The 21614-nt window shown below is 37.2% G+C and overlaps 1 protein-coding gene across 18 annotated transcripts in view; it reads left to right on the plus strand.

Annotated features, from left to right (window-relative positions):
• The window catches only part of jakmip3 (Janus kinase and microtubule interacting protein 3), a 65051-nt gene extending 44225 nt beyond the window's left edge, over positions 1-20826 (plus strand). Inside the window, exons 6-26 of one of the 18 annotated variants that reach the window (XR_013194387.1) lie at positions 4949-5149; positions 9181-9300; positions 10505-10651; positions 11772-11903; positions 12051-12086; positions 12455-12526; positions 13299-13415; positions 13484-13612; positions 14103-14186; positions 15103-15165; positions 16140-16238; positions 16509-16607; positions 17337-17390; positions 17509-17574; positions 17693-17761; positions 18553-18630; positions 18805-19011; positions 19186-19251; positions 19403-19499; positions 20317-20446; positions 20581-20826. Coding sequence is in view for 15 of the 18 variants with exons in the window: in XM_077200289.1 (XP_077056404.1) it covers positions 4949-5149; positions 9181-9300; positions 10505-10651; positions 11772-11903; positions 12051-12086; positions 12455-12526; positions 13299-13415; positions 13484-13612; positions 14103-14186; positions 15103-15165; positions 16140-16238; positions 16509-16607; positions 17337-17396; positions 17509-17574; positions 17693-17761; positions 18553-18630; positions 18805-19011; positions 19186-19251; positions 19434-19499; positions 20317-20376 (1971 nt within the window). In the remaining 3 variants the exon portion in view is untranslated. Of the gene's footprint in view, positions 1-4948; positions 5150-9180; positions 9301-10504; positions 10652-11771; positions 11904-12050; positions 12087-12454; positions 12527-13298; positions 13416-13483; positions 13613-14102; positions 14187-15102; positions 15166-16139; positions 16239-16508; positions 16608-17336; positions 17397-17508; positions 17575-17692; positions 17762-18552; positions 18631-18804; positions 19012-19185; positions 19252-19402; positions 19500-20316 lie in introns of all 18 variants that reach the window. The other 17 variants (XR_013194386.1, XR_013194388.1, XM_077200293.1 and 14 more) reach the window with 17 other exon arrangements.
• Positions 20827-21614: the final 788 nt, after the last annotated feature.

A 21614-nucleotide genomic window follows, 5' to 3' on the forward strand; every position in this document is an offset into this window, starting at 1 on the left:
TGCAGCCACATGGCAATACTGTCATCTACCCACAAAATTGTAGCGACACGGCAGTGAATGTTGCATAAGCAAACATCACTCACACTCAGGAAAATTGAATTAAAAAGGTTAAAAATCGTCTTGTCAATGAAAATCTATAAAATGTTGTAATCAGTAGTAGTTCCAGCCGCCTTGGTTCTGTATTCTTATTTTATACTCTCTCTCTCTCTCTCTCTCTATATATATATATATATATATATATATATATATATATCGTGTGTGTGTGTGTATTGTTTATGAATTTGATAAAGTTAAAGTGTGAAATATCTGTGTCAATAGCATGATCAGATGGAATGGAAACAATGCTTATGCATATTAAGTAGTAATATTAAGTAGAAAATGGCACACATCACATTTAAAAAGTCATATTAATAATTGTTTAGTGCCAACTGATGTAGAAACTTGGAATTAGGTGCTCTTTATAGCTCAAATGTCGCAAACCTTTGCAGGCAGACAGACTAAGCTTATTAAGTGTGAATGGGCCTGGTTTAAAGGCTGGATAAATGGTGTTGAGTCCATGGATAAGGGGTGTAACAGGATTAGTTTCAGAGAAGACGCTGTCTGATACATGAAAGCGAAACTCAGTCGTCTGAGGCGTTGAGATGTCAATTAAACACAAGCTCAGACGCTCACGAGGGAAGGTGGATTACAGCTGTCCTGCCTATTCTGTACAGTTAGCCGTGCCTAGGATATTTCAGGGAGTTTGGATCAGCCTGGTGTATTGTTTGTGGAAAGGCTTCATTTTATTATATATTGCCAGAAATTGTGAGGTTTTTAGGTTAACAAGACACAGCACAAATTAATGGTAGTTAAAGCAGCACTATGCAGGAATTCCGTTTTTGTCAAACAGCGCCCCCTAGAATTGCTGTAGAGTACTTGTATTTAACGTTACTGTTGTAAATACAACTCAGAGCGTATCTGCACTAACGGCCTCTGCACTTCAGAATAATAAAGTAGCCTACCGCGTTAGGCTTACCTGAGCCTAAATGCCAGATGACATCAATAAAGTTACATCATGTACGTCACATTATTTCATAACAATGTTCGTTATTATGATGTTTTTAGACATGATTATTGCAATTTATCATAATAGTTTGCAAATTGCGCTCATTTACACTATTTACAACGTGTAGGCCAATTTATGTCCTGATAATTATGTGAGATATTGACAACTGTTCTCATGATAATTGCAGGAATCAACTTTAACAGTGAAAGCCTGACCTAGTGAGACTCTTGTCCGGTTCCTCGCGCCGTCAGATTCTCGTTTCCTTTTTCTAGACTCTTCCGACCGCGCTTTCTTTGTTTTTTTTCTCCATTCTGAAAACGCAGGTCTGATGTTTACTCTTGTCTGACTCCTCGCTCGGTCAGTCTGCCGTTTCCTCTTTCTCTGTTCCTCCGACAATGCTTTCCTAGCTTTCTGCTTCTTATATGCCAGTTTAGCCATGACGATAGTTGTTCTTATAGCTAGCCGGATCTGGATGGGGGCGTGTATGCGTGTAATGTGTGCAGTGCCGTAAAGCAATTTGTTACATCGCAAGAGCTGAAATCACGCGATACTTCCTGACGGCGGTCCGCCGGCCCAAAGTTGCAAGTGCGGTTTTTCCACTCACAGGCATCAGAGGGGGGCGAGACGACCACCATTCAACCCGAAAAGAGTCATATAACCAATCCAAAAACTCCGAAGCTGTTCAGTTAAGCTAAAAAAACTGCATAGTGCTGCTTTAATTGTGATTTGTTATTAAAATGTATATAAAAGTGTATTCATTAGCCTATAATTAATTAATTAATTATCTTTATACCATGGTCTGGGTGAATACTCGATTCTGATTGGCTGCAGGGTGTCCATTAAAAAGTGATAGAGGACATCTAGTAAAGGAGTTCTGGTGAAACTGTTTACCGTTCGAAATGAATAAATAAATGCGCTAGCTGGCTAGATCAGCTGTGAGTAACCATAGCAACAGGCAAAACAAACATGGTATAAGCGGATTAATGCCCGAGGAGGTGTCCATTGTCAGGTATTAATGGATGACGCTGAGGCGTGAACCGTCTGACGCGCAGCGGCCTCCGCCGAAGTCCATTAATACTTAGACAATGGACACCTCGAAGGGCATTAATCCGCGTATACCATGGTCACTTCCCAAATAACACATTTTTAAAACATTAGTTTATATTTTAATTAGTTTTACAATCGAAATCTAAAGTTTTTACAAACAATAACTTGGATTCCCTGCTTAACACATTAACCCTTACATAATACACTAGAACACCCCAGTATTTGCCTAGCAATGCCCTAGAAACCACCCAGAGTGCCCTATGCCTCATAGCAACAAATATGGATAAATAAAGGGAAGAAAAAGATAACCTGATGTTATAAAGTTTGAATAATGAGATTAAAATAATGGAATAGCGGAATGTTGCATCACACAAGGAATTTCCTGATTGGTGATGACATCAGCACCAGTTGACAGGATGCCAAACCAGTAAGTTATACCAGCTATAGACTGCAGAACAGAGTGCAACAGTTGGGTTCGGGAAGTAAAAACTTCAATCTGGAAAATCTCCACTGTTGCACACTATGCTGTCAATCAGTATCCAAACAGAATCAGTTGACCAATCAGAATCAGTTATTGCAATGCACATAGAATAGTGAGTGTGGGTATGATGTGTAATATTTGGATGCAAATCCATGCTGAGCAAAAAATTGGTTGGCTTGACATTCAAAGCACGGTCCTGCAAGAACGCTGTTTTAATAAAGGAAATTGAAAAATTAGGACATTTCCACGAAGCAGCAGGTCTCACTGCGTTCACCTCCATGTTAAGCAGCGCACCGGCATCCCTCACTGATCTAGAGCCCTGCGGTCTGGCCTGGAGCCCGGATACTAAATGTCCACGGCTGATATTCTACCATTAAATTAATTTATCATGCACATGAATTACCAAGGAATCAGTGAGGCGTGTGTAATGGCATACACATCATAATCAATGTATTCAAGAAAATTTAAAATGCTAATGTGTCATATAATGTGCATTTATGCTGAACAAGTGACTTCCTCTAGTCGCAGGGATGCCGTATAAAAGAACAGGACCTAATATTTCCCACCGCACCATGTAGTGCTTTATATAATGCAGATAAACATAGACGCACACTGAGATTTGCTACGAGATGAGCTGATCACTGTGGTAACGCCTTCGCTTGGCGTGCCTGACCTACACAGGGAATGAGTCATTCTCACACCAAGAAGATAGAGATATACTTTCATTCACTAAATAATTGTCTCCTCTTCAGTAGGTTGAAAAATAGCATACACAGTGCTTCTACAGAGATTTGTATAGGAATGTGTAGGCGAGACCGGGGCTAGTTGTCACGTGGAGAAGTTGTCACCAATGTAATTTTTTTTTATTTTTGCAGTTTCATGAATTGTTTTGCTTCATCATTGCTTTACTGATTACATCTAGCTGAACATTTACTAAAAAGAACGTTTAAAAGAAATGGTAAAGAAGTCTCTTCTGCTCACCAAGGCTGCGTTTATTTTTATTTAAAAAAATACAGTAAAAACAGTAAAATTGTAAAAAAAATTACAATTCAAAATAACTGTTTACTATTTTAATATATTGTAAAATGTTAAAATTCATTCCTATCATGGCAAGCTAAATTTTCAGGAGCCAGTCTTCAGTCACATGATCCTTCAGAAATTATTATAATATGCTGATTTGCCGCTCAAGAAACATTTATTATTATTATCAATGTTGAAAACAGCTTTGCAGTATTTTTGAAAAAAACATGATCCTTTCTTAAGAATTCTTTGATGAATATCACAATAACATTTGAAATTGAAATCTTTTGTGACATCATAAAATTTCTTTAGTGTCATTTGTGATCAATTTAACACATCCTTGCTGAATAAAAGTATTCAAAGTATTTTAAAAAAATCGTACTAAAACCAAACATTTGTATGGTTAGATAATAGGCTGGTTTACATTGTGACAACTTGCCCCATTTAGTGTGTCAACATGCAATGATATGAGTTCAGTGTGTTACAGTACATGTACTGTATCTTTTATTTTCCTGGGAAATAACCATGGAAGTATACAACAATGCGTTGGATCTTTTATTAGCCAAGACTTTAACATAACAAATAAACCTGAGAAATATTTACTGGAGAAAAAGTCATAAGTTACCATCTTGTACTTTCAGTCAAAGATAATCGGCTGATTAACATTTCCATGCGGGTTTTATAAACTATACATCTTGGATGTATAAATATTATGCAGTGTTTGAATCAGTGCATAATTAGAGCGGCGTAATTATTCTTTTGAGCTGGTGAGTTTTTTTATGGATTTTGAGAAATAAAATTCAAATGATGGATGGATGGATAGATAGATAGATATTTACTTTATACAATATAGATTGTTTCATAGCAGCTTTACAGTGATAAACCGGAAAATAGTGCTTCAATGATGCAAACAAAATTCAAATCTGCTGTAAAGCATCTCTAAAAAAATAGTATCATTGATCAGCTGAAGTCATTTCAGTGTTGAGTTAGTTCCGTTTGATAACCGTGTAAAGTTTATCAATAAAGGAACGAGTTCTATTCAGCTATAAAGCAGATCTGAAGAAAACAGGGATTTCATCATCAAGCGCAGTTCAGTTCTCATCCAATAGTGTCAGTCAGTGCAGCCAAATCAATAAAATCTCTGAATACTAAGTGGCGTGGCTCATCACTGTACGGGTTTTCATGGTGAATGCTGTGCATGTGTGTTCCGTTCCCCGTCCCGAGTGGACGTGGTATCTGTGCGTTTCCTCCTGCTGACCGACGCTCATGTTTTATGTACACTCACACCTGTGTCGTGTTTCAGGCCGGACGTGTGAGCGTGTGCACATGTGACTGTGCTGTGTTCTGTCCTGTAGATGGATGAGATTAAACTAAAGGAGCGCGCTGTCTGTGGGCTGGAGAGAGAGCTCAGCGCTCAGGCGGGCCACACGTGGAAACTACAGCAGCAGAAACAGGCTGTAGACTCTCAGCTGGCCCTGCTGCGAGACTCCAGCCCCAGACGAGAGGGCCCTTTCTCACCCGCTGCAGGAGACACAGCAGAGAACACCTCTAACCCTGTAAGCACATCTCCATTACTAAACCACTGTGCCCACCCACTCACATCACTTTTCCTCCACCCATTCCCAGTCATATTCTCCATAGAGAAACTGAATGTGAGAGATAACGTACATTATTTTTAAGGTAGACATAACATGGGCTCCAAAGTTATTAAATTATGGTTTATGCTTCTTTAAAAATCAAAAGTAGTCCACGTTCGTTTTTTAAAATGTAATGTTTAAAAGCCAATTTCCCTAGTGAAAAAGTGTACAAATGTCTTATGAATCTGTATGTTTGAATATTATGCAGTAAACTTAGAATAAATGACCTTTTCAATGACTTTATAGTCAAAAGGTTTTAAATTGTACAATCTGTTTGTGTTTGTTTCATGAGTTCACGGGATGAGTAGTTCAATCCCTCAAAAGTGATTAAATATACAGTTTTGTACTTCCCTCTGTTTGAAAAGAAATTAATTTTATTCGGATACATTAAATGGATCTAAGGAATCAGGGTTTCCACAAAAATATTAAGCAGCACAACTGTTTTCAACATTGATCAAAATAATAAGAAATGTTTCACCATAAACAGACCATAAACTTGAACTGTAACTGAAGTTGCTTGGTTTGGTTAATGGCTTATATCTCTATTGAGAATGATTTAAATGCCTGTGGAGAAAATGAATAGGCAAAATGCCTGCGGAAACAAAACTAATGGAAAAAGTAATCAGTGTTGCACTTTTTTGTTTCTCTGTTTAATAATGATGGTGCTATTGGTCATCAGTCCTTGAAGAACCTATAACAGGAGTTTCATTCCAATCCAGAGCAAGAACATTCATGTTCCTGATCATCAAAAGGGTCATTCATTTACCCTTATCAACTTCATGCACGTCATTGACAGATTGGAATTGAAAAGACATTTCTGTGAGGAGGTTCTCAAGGAATTGAACAGGTCTGGGTTTGAGGAAAATACTGCTGGTCCAGCTGCTTGTTTCTTCTGTTCGAGGAAACACACAGAGCTTTCCCTGGATCATCACACATATCACCTGCACAAACTTATCAATAGACATTAGCCACAGCTTTTCAGTAACAACAGTAGCTTTTTCAATACAATAGTTTCTACTTAACTTAAGGCTGATTTATACTTCTGCGTCGGACCTACTCCGGAGCCTCTACGATATACACTACGCGTTGGTTTTCATTTATACTTCTGCGTCGTTGTCTGCGTTGACGCGCAATTAGCTACGCCGTAGGCTGTGCGTAGCGCATACCCTTCGGCGTACCCTGACGTGCACCTCTCCAAAAATGTAACAACGCGTCAATTCTACGCGGACGCAAGCGCTGTGATTGGTCTGCTAGAACCCCTCCCTCGGATTTCACATGTTCCCTCTGCATGTGTAATTGCGCGTAATTGCGGACAACGACGCAGGAGTATAAATGAAAACCAACGCGTAGTGTATAGCGTAGGGCAGGGATGGGTAACTCCAGTCCTCGAGGGCCACTGTCCTGCAGAGTTTAGCTCCAACCCTGACAAAAAATATTTTTTAGTAATCCTGAAAACATTGATTAGCTTGTTCAGGTGTGTTTAATTAGGGTTTGAGCTAAACTCTGCAGGACAGTGGCCCTCGAGGACCGGAGTTGCCCATCCCTGGCGTAGGGGCTCCGGCGTAGGTCCGACGCAGAAATATAAATCAGCCTTTACACATGCAGAGGGAGCATGTGAAACCCGAGGGAGGGTTTCTAGCAGACCAATCACAGCGCTTGCGTCCGCGTAGAATTGACGCATTGTTACATGGAGAGGTGCAGGTCAGGGTACGCCGAAGGGTACGTGCGCTACGCACAGCCTACGGCGTAGCTACCGCATAAGTTCGACGCAGAAGTATAAATTGGGCTTTAGGATGATCTTCAAAACAACAAAACTAAACACAACATTAATTTGGTCATCATGTCTTGATTTAATTTAATATTATGCATCAAAAAACAACGTAAACAACAGCACGTGTCTTGAATCTGGCTTTGTGCTCATTAGGTTTGAGGTTTAACTTCTTTCCTTGCACATATCCTATTCCTATGCACATGTGTGACACATGATCTAAAAAATATTTACAACAACTTTATTTGGAGTGTCTCCCGCTGCGACTTGAATAAGGGCCCATTACGGGGCCTGCAATCTTTCTCTGCAATCTAACAAAGGAACTAACACTTTTTATAGTGCATTTAAATGAATGCATTTGCAGATGGCATATCCAAAGTGATTTGCTTTATCCAATGCTTTTTTGTCTTTTTATAAATTTTTTTAGGTTTATTCTTGATTTCACAATGTTTGAGTGCTGTATAACAAACTTGTTTCAGCAGTGTGGTGTATCATGATATTAACTGTGATGAGAGAAGCTGTGTTAACTTTAAAGCATCTGTGTGACATTTCTCTGGCACCAACAAACTGGTGTATCAAAAATGACTCTTTTCCAACAAGTTTAAACTCTTCCTGGGTTTCCCATTGTTTATTCAAATATATAATCATACAAATATACACACCTTACAATAGATTTAGCTATGAGAAGGGCATTTCCACTCTGTCAGCAATGGATAGATGGCTCTTCATGTGTGCTGAATGTGAGAGTGTGATCTTTCCCACATATCACCTTCTCAGGGATGTTAGGAATGGACACAATCTGTGAGGTCACACACTTTGTATTCACACCTGTGGTGTATTCTTGCGTTTTCATATCTGAGGCGTGTTTCCCAGCAGCAGAACATCCGTGTCTCTGGCTGTCGGTTTGCTGTCAGCTTCAGCTGTGGTGTGGCTGCTGCTTTTATTTTCTCTGCAGGAGAAAAGATGGATTTGATCGGTGACCTTTCAGGTCTTTGTCAGATGTGGTCCTGCTTCAGTGTTCTCTGGCTCTGTTTCCTCCTACTTCTGTTTCTACGGTTACCTGACATAATGGAATATTTTCTTACTACAGCACCAAATGGAATTGACAAAAATACAGATTATATAGTTAAAATCTGCTAAGGGGTAAATAAATGTAACAAATAGTGTGACATTTTTATTCACGAACGCATACACAACTAGTCAAAACCAAGATGTTCACTAACCCAGCGAAGTTTTTCAATTGGATTTGCGTTATTCTCTTTATCTTGCGCATTTTAAACTTATACTCGCGTACATTCTGTATTGTGCGTTATAGTCTCTGACAAACAGCATGTTGAAGCCGCTCAAGCCTCTTCTCGGAAAGCGATGACGTAGTTAAAACATCCGGTAGTGTGTGTTTTCCAGTAAGTGCGTGCACTCGCTGGACATCTGCTTCTCGTAACTACTACCCTACATTGTGCACGTTATTTTTTGATAGACATTAATGTCTTGATATTCAAATGATGTGGATTTGAAAACAGATGAATAGTAAGGTTATAATTATTTATTTCTTAGCCGGCAAGTATTCAGCTAAAGTGATTGATGCCCATGATTGTGTTAAGTCGATGATTTGAGTTCTAATATTCCAGCCGACAGCCAGCCGATGTTTTTGACGGACTTGATAACGTGCGTGTGGGGTGCACAATATTTGATTTTTGGGAATTAAACGCGCCGGAGACGTTCAAAATCCTTTTTGCGTAGTTCATTATACTTATTTTATGGAATGAAATTTATTCCGTGGTGTAAATAAATTACATGTTATTCGGAAACTGACATGTTTGGTAAAATGTTACATTCAGGTAGATTTCACCAATTTGTTGACTTGTGAAAATCAACTTATTTTATTTTTTTACTAGGAAAGTTGTTTTCGTTGTCTCTTATAACAATTATTTATATATATATATATATATATATTTATATACATGTATGCTATATATAACAATTATATATATATATATTCAGCTAAATGCAGAAACTGTAGAAAATAATAGTGAAAAATCACTTTTGTTTTTCCATTATTACCAATAAACAGATTTTGACTCGTATAGCCTACAGACAGACAGAAAGTATTTCACATTATAAAAAAAATGATAGGAGTGGAGAGTGTATTTTTCCAGTTACCTGCAGTTGGTTTGTTTTTCAGATGCAGCACTTGGATGAGAAGGATGCTCGACGTTTCCAACTGAAAATTGCAGAACTGAGTGCTATTATCCGCAAACTAGAGGACCGCAACGCACTGCTGTCAGAAGAACGCAATGAACTGGTGAGTCTGTGCTTGTGTTAAGGTGAAACAATATTTTTATTAAAAAAATATATATATATACATATATATAATTTTTCACTTTATTTTATTGGGGGGAGGTGTTATTTAATGCAAAAAAAAAGTTTATTTTACTTTTCTTTCTTTTTTTTTCTTATTTGTTTACATATACCCGGACTATATCCAGAACATAATTCAGCCTTCTTAAGGCCATTGCACACTGAGTCCGAAATTTGCATCCGAAATTTGCACTTGTAAAAAAAAAATTCGACCGCACGTTATGTCAATCACGCTTGCACACTGAATACGAAACATTCGTCCGTCATAAAAAAAATCAGATCGGGTTCAATTTTCTGCGTTTTTCGCATCCGTAGCAAGCAGTTTGAATGCTGTTTTGACAATTCAGAGCCACCGAATCACGAATACGAAAAAACACATACGTAAATTTCGGACTCAGTGTGCAATGGCCTTTACCTATAAATAATTCTAATGTTCTTTTAACATAGAAAATTAGAACAAAAGTCTTTGCATTGTGCACAAATGAAGTGTGTCTGTGCATACAGTATATGTGTATTCTGTATCATGTTTACTGTGTAGAATTAAAGATCGTCTTTGCCTTTCTAAGTGTTATGTGATGGTGTAAATGTTCTCAGTAATGGTGGTAAGTATCTGAGCAGTGATGAATGACTTCAGTGTTTCCTCCTCTCAGCTCGGACAGGCTTAAAGATCGATACAGAGACAGTGATTTAAACATGGCAGCTGAAACCTTCAGGAAGGGTTCGGACTTAATTTACCGCTCAGTTCGGTTCTCAAACATGACAGGATGTTCAAGTTGAATGTAATAGTCCAGTCGGCTTCTCTATTGGTCTAGATTTCATGTCTTAAACTAACTTACCAACATTAGACAGTCAAGTATACCTTTATACATGTTCTATTTGCATTGTGATACATTTACTGCCGTAGACTAATCATTTAGTTTTGCAAAAAAAACTCTGACCACGTTCTGAAAGTATGTATTGTGTTCAATTTTATTGTTTTGCATTGTTATCAACTTTACTGGTTTTAATTGTATTTTCTGAAATCAGTATCTGTGCATACAGCGACCCCTTTAAGACAATGATGTCCAAATATTATTTAGGGTTAGGCTACTGCATGCTTTTGCCAACCCAATATTTTTGTAACCATCTGTTTATGTCTGTGCGCCCAGTTAAAGCGTCTCCGTGAAGCTGAGAGCCAGTATAAGCCGTTACTGGACAAGAACAAACGTCTGAGCCACAAAAATGAGGAACTGGCTCATGTATTGAGACGCATGGAGAACAAACTGCATTTCATCACTCAGGAGAACATTGAAATGGTAATGAAGCAGAAAACAACCGTGAGCATAAATGTATTTGTATAGTATGAGCTCATATTAATTGAGGGAGATTTTTAATTTTTTAAGAAATCATTATTATACCACAGTGATTAAATGTTTTTTTTTTTTAATTGTATAAAATTGAAATATTACCTGGTGAAAAATCAAATGTTGACCAATTAAAGTGCTTAAAAATATTGATGTTGATAAAAAAAGGAAAAAAATAGATGATTGATATAATATACCTTTCAAGTTTTTTATTGTTTTTTATTGGGTCTTATGCTCACCAAGACTGCATTTGTGTAATCAAAAATAAGTAAAATCAATGTATTACTATTTCAAAATGTTTTCTCCTTTGCAATATTTTCAAATAATAATTTATTTCTATAATGCAAAGCTGAATTTTCAGCATCATTACTCTTTTGTCTTCAGTGTCAGATGATCCTTCAGAAATCATTCTAATATACAGTATGCTGATTTGCTTAACAATGAATATTATCATCATATTATCATTACTGGCACTTTTGATTAGTTTAATTCATCCTTGCTGAATTAAAGTATTAATTTCTTCCAAAAACAGTCTAACTGACAAACTTTCCTGAAGCCATCAGTATTTTGTTTCCCGCAACAACAAAAAATTATTTTCTGCAAAAATATTCCAGTTGGAAATCTATTTAACTAGATAAGAAATATACACTTTCCCTGATGATGATGATGATGGGGAGGCTGTGGTCAATGTATATCCCACAACTGCTCCGCTGTCATTAGACATAATTGGCCATTTCCAGCTTCGACTATTATTTAGATTTTTTGATCTTGCCTATTCAACTGCATAAACCATAAATGTGTGATCCTGAATTAGTTTTATCAGGTGAAGATCACACCAACTGCATAACATATTTGCTTTGAATACTGATGCCTCTTTAACATGCCCATGTTTTCATGTAAACACATTTATCGGTCAAGCCGTTCAGCATCCAGCAAGCACACAACCTTGTTATTGCTCACGTCTAAATGATCTGAACATTATGGCAACTCATCAGACATGAGTAATTATCTGTCAGCAGTCTCTGTGCACACATCCGGCTCTTGATGTGAGGAATGAGTTCTTATTTTGCAGCGAGAGAAGGCTGGGACGATACGACGGCCCAGTTCTCTGAACGATCTGGATCTGAGTCAAGACGAGAGAGAGATTGAGTTCCTGAGACTACAAGTGCTGGAACAACAGAACATAATCGACGATCTGTCCAGGGTATCAGCATTTCTTCTCACAGGGACGTACTAACATGTGTTTTAAAAGTCAACATGAAAAGCCTCAATTAGATTAAGAATTAAAAAATAAATATTACAAACTGTGTCTTATTGTTTTCTGATTGGCCTATTTTAATTTTTTTTCCAGGCGCTGGAAACTGCTGGATATGTGAAGAGTGTGATAGTGAGTCATTTTGCCTCTGGGAAATATTCACACTGTAAAATGTTAAAATATGTTTTTGCAAATGAAGCAGGACACGTTACCCAATGAAACGTAGATGAAAATATCTGCAGAAATATCGGTTTTCTCAAAGTGTGAATGAAATTAGCAACTGAAATGACTGAGAAATATAGTGTATGTGATGTTCAGTCAAAATCTAGATACACGTGCCATGAATTTATGGATAAAAGTAGAATTTTGGATGAAACTGGAAGTGTAGTGAAAACTGTTATTTAATGCCTTTAAAGACACAGATGTAAGATGTTCTTTTACTATAGGCTATCTGATATAAGTTAATGTGTTTTGTTCTTTCATTTAATCTTGTTTCTCAGGAGAGAGACATGCTGCTGAGATACAGGAGACAGGACAGCCTGCGCAGGAAGAAGCCCTTCAGAACCTGTAGGGTAAGCACATGTCACTGTCCAACACACTTGAGCAAAAATGTGTATATATATATATATATCACATACAATATAAAGCATACAGATGAAATCAAGCATTAAAATGAATTTGTTGGCAAAAAAAACCCAAGCCAATAAGGGCTTTAATAAAGTACTTTTCCAAGAATAAAAATCAATTTCTAATCATCAAAAAGCCTAAATACATTATTATTTTTCATTATCGCATAATTTTGTAATACATTATCCAATCTTATTCTTGTGTACTATTATTATAAAGACTAAAGTTACATCGCTCTTGCATTACATTATTCTTTATGCATCTATTTTATTTCAAATAATATTTTCTTTTTTATTTGTTTTCATTTTAGCTATTTTTGAAGTGATGTACTTTTATTTATGCATTTATTTGAATAAGAATAGCTAATGTATATAATATTTACATAATATATTATCATGTGATATTTTGATGATTATCATTTAATTATGCATTGATTATGCACTTATTTTTATATTAATATAAAGGATTTACTTTTTATACAATGATGTCATCTTATTAATTTAGCACCACTGCATTGATTGCGGCTGGTGATGTTTGATTTGACTCTTTTATATTATATTAATACGCAACATTACAGATTACATTTTGTGTGTGTCTCTCTCTCTCTCTCTCTCTCTCTCTCTCTCTCTCTCTCTCTCTCTCTCTCTCTCTCTCTCTCTCTCTCTCTCTCTCTCTCTCTCTCTCTCTCTCTCTCTCTCTCTCTCTCTCTCTCTGTAGCCGGTGGTGGAGACGTTTTTTGGCTATGATGAGGAAGGCTCTATAGACTCGGACGGCTCCTCCATATCCTACCACACAGACCGAACGCCCTGCACACCAGACGATGACCTCGAAGAGGTGCATGTGTGTTTGTGTGAGTGCGTCTGTAAACTATAACTGTAAACGTGTCCTCTCCCTGTGCTTAGGGAATGGTAAAGGAGGAGACGGAGCTGCGATTCCGTCAGCTGACGATGGAGTATCAGGCTCTTCAGCGCGCTTACGCTCTCCTGCAGGAGCAGGTGGGAGGAACGTTTGATGCAGAGAAAGAGCTCAAGGTAAATCATTTAAAATATTTATATATTCATTCTCTTAATAAAGACAACATCTCAGCTCCTTTTTTGATATTACACCGTCATAACCAAGCCTGATGTGACCAAGTGTCAAGCGCTTTAGAAGCTATTTTGACCACTATGAGTGACAGTCAGTCACCAGGTCAACTAAATGAAATGCCTTTTTTTGGGTCACATCATAAATTATTTCTCAACCCCTCTCAAATCACTTTGCTGATAGCGACCACTTTACACAATCGAATCAATTCCTTATGAGTAACCTTTTTTTTCTTCCTAACTGAATGTCTTGTTTTAATCAAAAATATGCAAAAGTAAAATGGGTGGCAAATGGCTTTTTTCTCCCTTACAAATATGCAAAAAACTATTTATGACAATGACCAATTCAATTCAAAGATCAAAATGATGCACATCCCGAGCTACTGCAGATCAATCTTACCTTCACATCAGTGTCTCTGTTCTTTGTTATCTGTTTTAGACTCGAGAGCAGCTTCAGGCCGAAATGTTCCGGTACCAGACCAGAATAGCAGATCTGGAGTGTGTTCTGAGTCATCAGGGACAGGTAAAACATCAGCGCTGCCAACAAATCCATTTTAGAACTGCAAAATGTCCTTTAGCACAGTTGAATTTGTACAGTTCCACTCATAGACTGTAAAAAAAGATGGACGACGTGTCTCCACTTCCTTCCACTGTAGAAAAAGGAAGTCAAAATATCCCAGAAACGGTCTTTGCCGATGACATCATTTGCGTCTGCGCAGTAGTATGCAGTAACCCGGTATCAAGGTCCCGCCTGTACTCTCGCTCACAGAAACCATCTTCGGAAAAAAATGAAAACATTTTTTTCAATTTGGCTTTGCATCCCATTGGATAACAGGTAGAGGGTGGGGTTTAGGAACCAGCCACCAGGGGGCGATACATTTTTTGCCTTCATTTTTCAGGATGTGTAGCACGCTTGACTCCACTAAAGACTGTGATAACACTTTTTTTCACATGTGCACACTTTTTTGGAGATGTTCCCGTTTGGTTGCATGTGGAAACACAGCAGTTACACCAAAGAATATAATACACAACAAACTTGAACTTTTGCTGTGGAACTTTTGGTCCCACTAAAGTAAATTTGTTTCTATAATCATACATGATAAATATGTTTTGCGGTGACTTTTCTGCTTAGTTTTTCATATTTTTTTCCATCTGAGGGCCACTTATAGTCTAAGTCAAAGTGTAACACACACACACACAATGGCGACCTAAAAGTATTCCCTAAACGTAGAGAATGTGAAAGCTGATCAGAAAGCAGTGCTGGTCATACATCAGTGTGGGCTGTGAGCGTTATACACGCGGCTGAAATTGCTCTGGGATCAGAGATGCCACTGATCGAGAATAATTCTGGGAGAGAGTTTGAGAGGATTTTACACCATAAGATCTGCTAACATCAGTTTATTTTAATCATTTGCATTCAAATGATGTGCATTTTTCAGGACATGAAGTGGATTGAGGAGAAACAAGCTTTGTACCAACGCAACCAAGAGCTTGTAGAAAAGGTGGGAGCAGTTTCTGTTTGTCAGACCAATGAAAGATGAACATCACAAGCAGAGCATGTTTTCAATTGAAGTAAATCTCATTAGTCATTTGTTTAAAATGTTTCTATTAATAACACCGTTTAAAAGGACCGTTCACCCATATATGAAGATTCTGTTATGATTTACTCACACTCATGTCGTTCCAATCAAGTATGATTTTCTTTGTTCTGTGGAACGCAAAAGAAGATATTTAAAAGAATGTTAATATGTTCTGCCTGTTACCAACATTCTTCAAAATATCTTCTTTTGTGCTCCACAGAAGAAGTGAATTCATACAAAGTTCTGTGCAGGCTGATAGGTCCTTAACTCATTCTGCTTGCAATCACAGTTCTTTATAGGGCACACCTGATTGGCCGATTACAAATTGGTCAGCGTTTGCTGTAACAGTTTGAAGCGTGCTTTCAGAAATCCCCACATTCCCCAGATCCAAATGTACAGATCTGCTATGGATAATTCATGTGTGCAATGAACGCATAGCAGTGTGTTGTGAATGTATTGGCAGTAGCAAGTCCAGGACTTGCTCTGGAGCAGCAGAAAGGACATCAGCAGCCTAGCAGATCTATTCAGCCAAGACCAAACATCTCAACATTGTCACATCCATTACCATGCCAAACACTCCAAGAGTTGTGATGACAGAAATATAGTTTTGGAATGAAATGAGGGTGGACTATCCCTTTAAGTTTTTAAAGTTTGATCTGTGTGACTTAAGAAAACTTGGTGTGAAGACAAAAAACTGCTTCTTTGTTCAAGTTTCAAAGCCAAACATTCACCAAATTATAGGAATGACCCAAAAATGACCCTCTTTCAGTAGTTCAACAGTGGTGTTAATTAATTTCTTGAAGCCGCTTTCAGGCTCTGAATGCAGCTCATCTGTTATCTCCGACAGTTGTTCTGCCTTTTTAAAACAACATTTTTTTTTTTTTTTTGGTTCCCAGATTAAAAATATGGAGATGGAGGAGACTCGACTTAAAAATGAAATTCAGGATGCGAAAGACCAAAACGAACTCTTGGAGTTCAGAATACTTGAGCTTGAAGTGAGTCTGACTGAAGATCTTTCTACTCCGAAATCTGTCATGTGTGAATTTCAGACACACATCTAAGGGACTGTATTACAAAAACTTCCTTTCTGAATTCTTGAATTATAATTTGAAAATGTTCTATATCTATTTCCAATGTTCTATTAAACTAAACCGATAAGTAAGGATTCTGAGTAAAGATATTTCTGTACTGCAGCCCCAGGAACAGAACCACAGATTATGTGTCAGAATAACAAGAATAACAGTGATGCTCCTTTTTTTCTCCAGGAAAGAGAGAGAAGATCTCCAGCCATAAACTTCCAGAGCATTCATTTTGCCGATGGCATGAGTCCTCTACAGATGTACTGTGAGGCAGAGGGTGTTACTGTGAGTTACCCTGAACAATATGCCTCACGTCTCTATAGAGACCGGGACTAGTTGTCACACGGGACTAACTACTGTTGAAGGTTTTAATAATGAGCGATCAGGTTGGGGCAAGTTGTCACAATGGAGGAAAATAAAAAAATACAAATTCAACGTTTTTTTTTAATACATTAATTAAAGTTTTTGTTAGCAAAAATGATTTAATATTATGTTTCCTTATTAAAATATTTACTTTTAATAATTTGTTTACTCATTAAAACTTTTTAAAATATTTTTGTGTCGTACTTCATATAACACAGATACTCAACATAATGCAAATATGTTGTGCCTTTTTACTTTGTACAGTATTTTATATTTCAGAAAAATATATATATATTCAAATAAACTAGGTTACCATTGTGAAAACTTACCCTATATAGTGAGAACACCATTATGTCATACTGTTTTACAATTATCTGAAAATCTAGACACCGAAGAAACAATTCAAAAGTGTCACAGATGACAACTTGACTTATTTTATTCTTTTAGGGTTATTGTTGATGTTTATAGCACATACAGCTGAGAAATCATTTGTTTTTCGCGCTAGTTTTCAGTTTAGTTTCTCAGGTGGAACTGATATCAGACCGAACAGCTAACAGACTATCAGTGATCCAGATCAGATCTAATCTGCTTGTGTCTGGCGGAGGATTCATGGCATAATGTCTCTCAATGAAACTCTTGCTCACACTACAGGACATTGTGATCACAGAGCTGATGAAGAAACTCGATATTCTGGGGGATAACGCCGTAAGTGTATGTTGATTTAATATGTAAATGTGCGTGTTTACACATGCCTGGGTGTGTCTGCTCCACATGCATATTTCTGTCACTGATGTCTCGTCTTTTCATTGGATGGCACACACAGAATCTGACCAATGAGGAGCAGGTGGTGGTTATTCATGCCAGAACGGTATTAACTTTAGCAGAGAAGGTATGATCCGTATGTCTTCTTTAAAATTATTTTATTTTATGTGAATTTCTTGCATGCTGTTTTGCTGATCGTTTCATGAAAGCCAGTGTTTGTCTTTTAACGTCTCTGTTGTGTCCAGTGGTTAGAGCAAATCGAAGTCACCAAGTCAGCGGTACAGCAGAAAATGTTGGACATTGAAAGTGAAAAGGTAAATGCATCCAAATTCATTACACACACATTCCTCTTATTTCACCCCATGATAAAAGAAAAACGGTAACTCTAGTTTAGGATCCTGTTCTCACTGTCAACTAGTTGCTTATTAGCATGCATATAACTAGGATGGCTGTTTATTAGTAGCCTACTTATAAAGCACATATTAATGCCTTATTCTGCATGACCATATTCTACATCCCTAATCCTACACATACCTAAACTTAACAATACTAACTATTAATAAGCAGTAATTAGGAGTTTATTGACGCAAAAGTCATAGTTAATAGTATGAATTGGACCCTAATCTAAAGTCTAACGAAAAACAAATATATTATTTAAAAATAAATTATAATTTTCACCCCACCCCCCAATTCCAAACATTTTACTGCTGATTTTTATTGATATTACTCATTAGATTGTCATTGCATTTAATTACTTTACAGTTTTCTTTATTTTTATATTTTAGTACAGTACATTTTTTTATTTATATATATATATATATATATATATATATATATATATATATATAATTTTAATTTATTTATTTGCATTAAAGAGAATTTGGTCAGGATTTTTATCATGTATATATTGCAATATATAATTTGAAAATATATTTATGTTTTTTGAAAATATATTTTCCCCCGTTGATTTTGGTTGAATGTGACCTAGAGTCCCAGACATGTTCTTTATAATCTTCATCAGATTTACTCACTAACAGGATGACTTTTGTTAATGCTGTGTTTTATATCAAAATGATTATTTCCTCTTGTCATTTTCTTCCCGAAGGAGCTCTTTAGCAATCAGAAAGGATACTTAGACGATGAATTAGACTACAGAAAGCAGTCTTTGGACCATGCACATAAGGTAAGGACTGTGTATCATGTTTTCGAGATCACGCATGGCCAAAAATCCACACGGTTTATTCTGGTTGACTGCAGAGGAGTGTTATTCTATTATGAGATGCAGTTTTGTCTTCCTGTGCCCTCTGGTGGTGAATGCTGGTCATCTGCGGCCCACACTTCTCTGTGTTTCTCTCAGCGTATCCTCGAGTTGGAGGCGATGCTGTTCGACGCTTTGCAGCATGAAGAGACGAGTGGTAAGGTGTCCGAGATGCTGACTGAGCAGGACCGTGATTCGCTGAGGGAAGCTGTTGATCAGTGGAAGAGGCAGGTCTTGAGTGAATTACGAGAGCGAGATGCGCAGATACTCAGAGAGAGGATGGAACTGCTACAACATGCTCAAGCGGTACCTGTCTGTGTACATCTATAAAAGTGGAAGAGATCATGCTTATTTTTATAGCAATGCAATGGTATATATGGATACTGTGCATATTTAATCTGTATGCAAACACCACATTGTGTGCAGTAAATATGAAGCTTCAGTATTTAGTGTTGGCTTATGATTTTCCTGTCTCAACAGAGGATAAAAGAGCTGGAAGAGTGGATAGAGACACAGAAACGACAGATAAAGGAATTAGAAGAAAAGGTAATATAGACCACTCATCTATCATTTTCTTTCTAGGTCAGCACCATCATCTTTTCCAATAATGTTTTGTCTCTTTCTAAACTAAATGTTTATTCTCTCCTCTTTGTTTCGTTGTGTTGTTTTTTGCTTTTGTTTTTTTTTCCATGTTCAGTTTTTATTTTTATTTTTATTTTTTTCTTTAGCCTTCATTCTTTGGTCGTAGCTCTTCCAGAAAGCAGGAAATTGTGTCATCAGATCAGTGGACCCTGGTAATACATGACAGCTCATACACAACACTAGATAATAGGATTTACATGCAACATAATTTATGTTCTCTATTGTACAGTATATATATATATATATATATATATTTCCTCTTTCCTCTTAAACTATATTCAGATAAAAAAAAGTTGCTGTAATATTTCACAATATTATTCTTTCTACTGTATATTTAATTAAATAAATGCAGCCTTGGTGAGCAAAATAGATTTTTTTCAAAAACATTTAAAAATCTTACTGACCCCAAACTTACTGTATGAACTGTAGTCTTGCTGTGTGGTTTTGGATGGATGGATGGACGGACTGACAAATGGATGGATGGATGGACTGACGGATGGATGGACTGACGAATGGATGGATGGATGGATGGACTGATTGATGGATGGGCTGACGAATGGATAGATAGATGGATGGACTGATGGATGGATGGACTGACGAATGGATGGATGGATGGATGGACTGATGGATGGATGGATGGACTGACGAATGGATGGATGGATGGATGGACTGACGAATGGATGGATGGATGGATGGACTGACGGATGGATGGACTGACGAATGGATGGATGGATAGACTGATGGATGGAATGATGGATGGATGGGCTGACGAATGGATAGATGGATGGACTGATGGATGGATGGACTGACGAATGGATAGATGGATGGATGGACTGATGGATGGATGGACTGATGGATGGATGGACTGACGAATGGATGGATGGATGGACTGATGGATGGATGGACTGACGAATGGATGGATGTCACCAGGTTGTAACTGTAAATGTTGTGTTTTGCTTGTGATCACAGGCCTCAAGTGTTCTTCTGTCCCAGAGGAGGAGTGACACACACGTGCCATCAGGGCTCTAGCGATCTCCTCTGTGCTGATACGAGTCTTCAAGCTGTTCACATCAACTCTGGAACATGGACATGGAATATGGTGCTGTCTATCTTGTGGACTTCTTAACTATTTTTATCCTCCTGACCTTTTGAACTATGCTTTGTGTGAGCTCTTTGCGTGTGGAATTTAAGGACTCTTAAATTGAAACGCTCTCTCCTTTCCCTGCTGAGCAGGTGGTGCTGGAGGCTGCTTCCCTATGGAAGCCTGATGGAATGAGAGATGTTACGTTAAAAACCTTCCTCCCACCGTTTACACTCACTCTGCTTGGGTTCCCGGTGGCACATCTGGTGTTTGCGTGGTGGCACTAGCACTCCCTCCTGAGCTGAAAGTGGAATCCTGAAATTAAAATCATGTCTGTTTTTTTAATGTACAGGAGCAGTGTTTCAAATAAATTTCTCAGAGGAAGACAGAAAAACTAAGAGGATGTTTCTGCATCTTTTTCTGTTCATTGAAAATAAATTACCACGGTGGATTCTGAGGTAAAAAAGTGCCTCTGAACGGCCTCAAACTCAAGGTAAGCTTGATTTGTGCTTATTCTTTTGAATATGGTTATGGTTAGCTTAGCTAAGTCTATGTATTGTTTGCTTATAATGTGCGGGAAAGGGTGATTTGTAAAGTGCACCACATATACTTTTGTCATATTTGCATAATTCCAAATGATAAGACTGAAAATAATATTTCAGTATAAAAGTATTATTTATTATATTACTTTTAGGATTTTTTATATATATATATGGAGAGTTCAGATGCAAAAGCCTCTAAGTGCCATCTGAAATTTTCTTCTAGAATGATGATTTTTATCAAGCTCGTATATTTAAGTTCAGTAATTTCACTTAAATGACAATTAATAGGTAATTTGCATTGCCATTTAAGTGAAATTACTGAACTTAAATATACGAGCTTGATAAAAATCATCATTCTAGAAGAAAATTTCAAATGGCACTTAGAGGCTTTTGCATCTGAACTCTTCATATATATATATATATATATATATATATATATGATAGATAGATAGATAGATAGATAGATAGATAGATAGATAGATAGATAGATAGACAGATAGATAGATAGACAGATAGATAGATAGATAGATAGATAGATAGATAGATAGATAGATAGATAGATAGATAGATAGATAGATAGATAGATAGATAGATAGATAGATAGATAATAAATCAATAAATATATAGTCAAGTATATTAATTTT

This window comes from Siphateles boraxobius, unplaced genomic scaffold (genome assembly GCF_051911475.1).
Source record: "Siphateles boraxobius isolate OS27281-9 unplaced genomic scaffold, OSU_SipBor_1 46, whole genome shotgun sequence".
Taxonomy (NCBI): domain Eukaryota; kingdom Metazoa; phylum Chordata; class Actinopteri; order Cypriniformes; family Leuciscidae; genus Siphateles; species Siphateles boraxobius.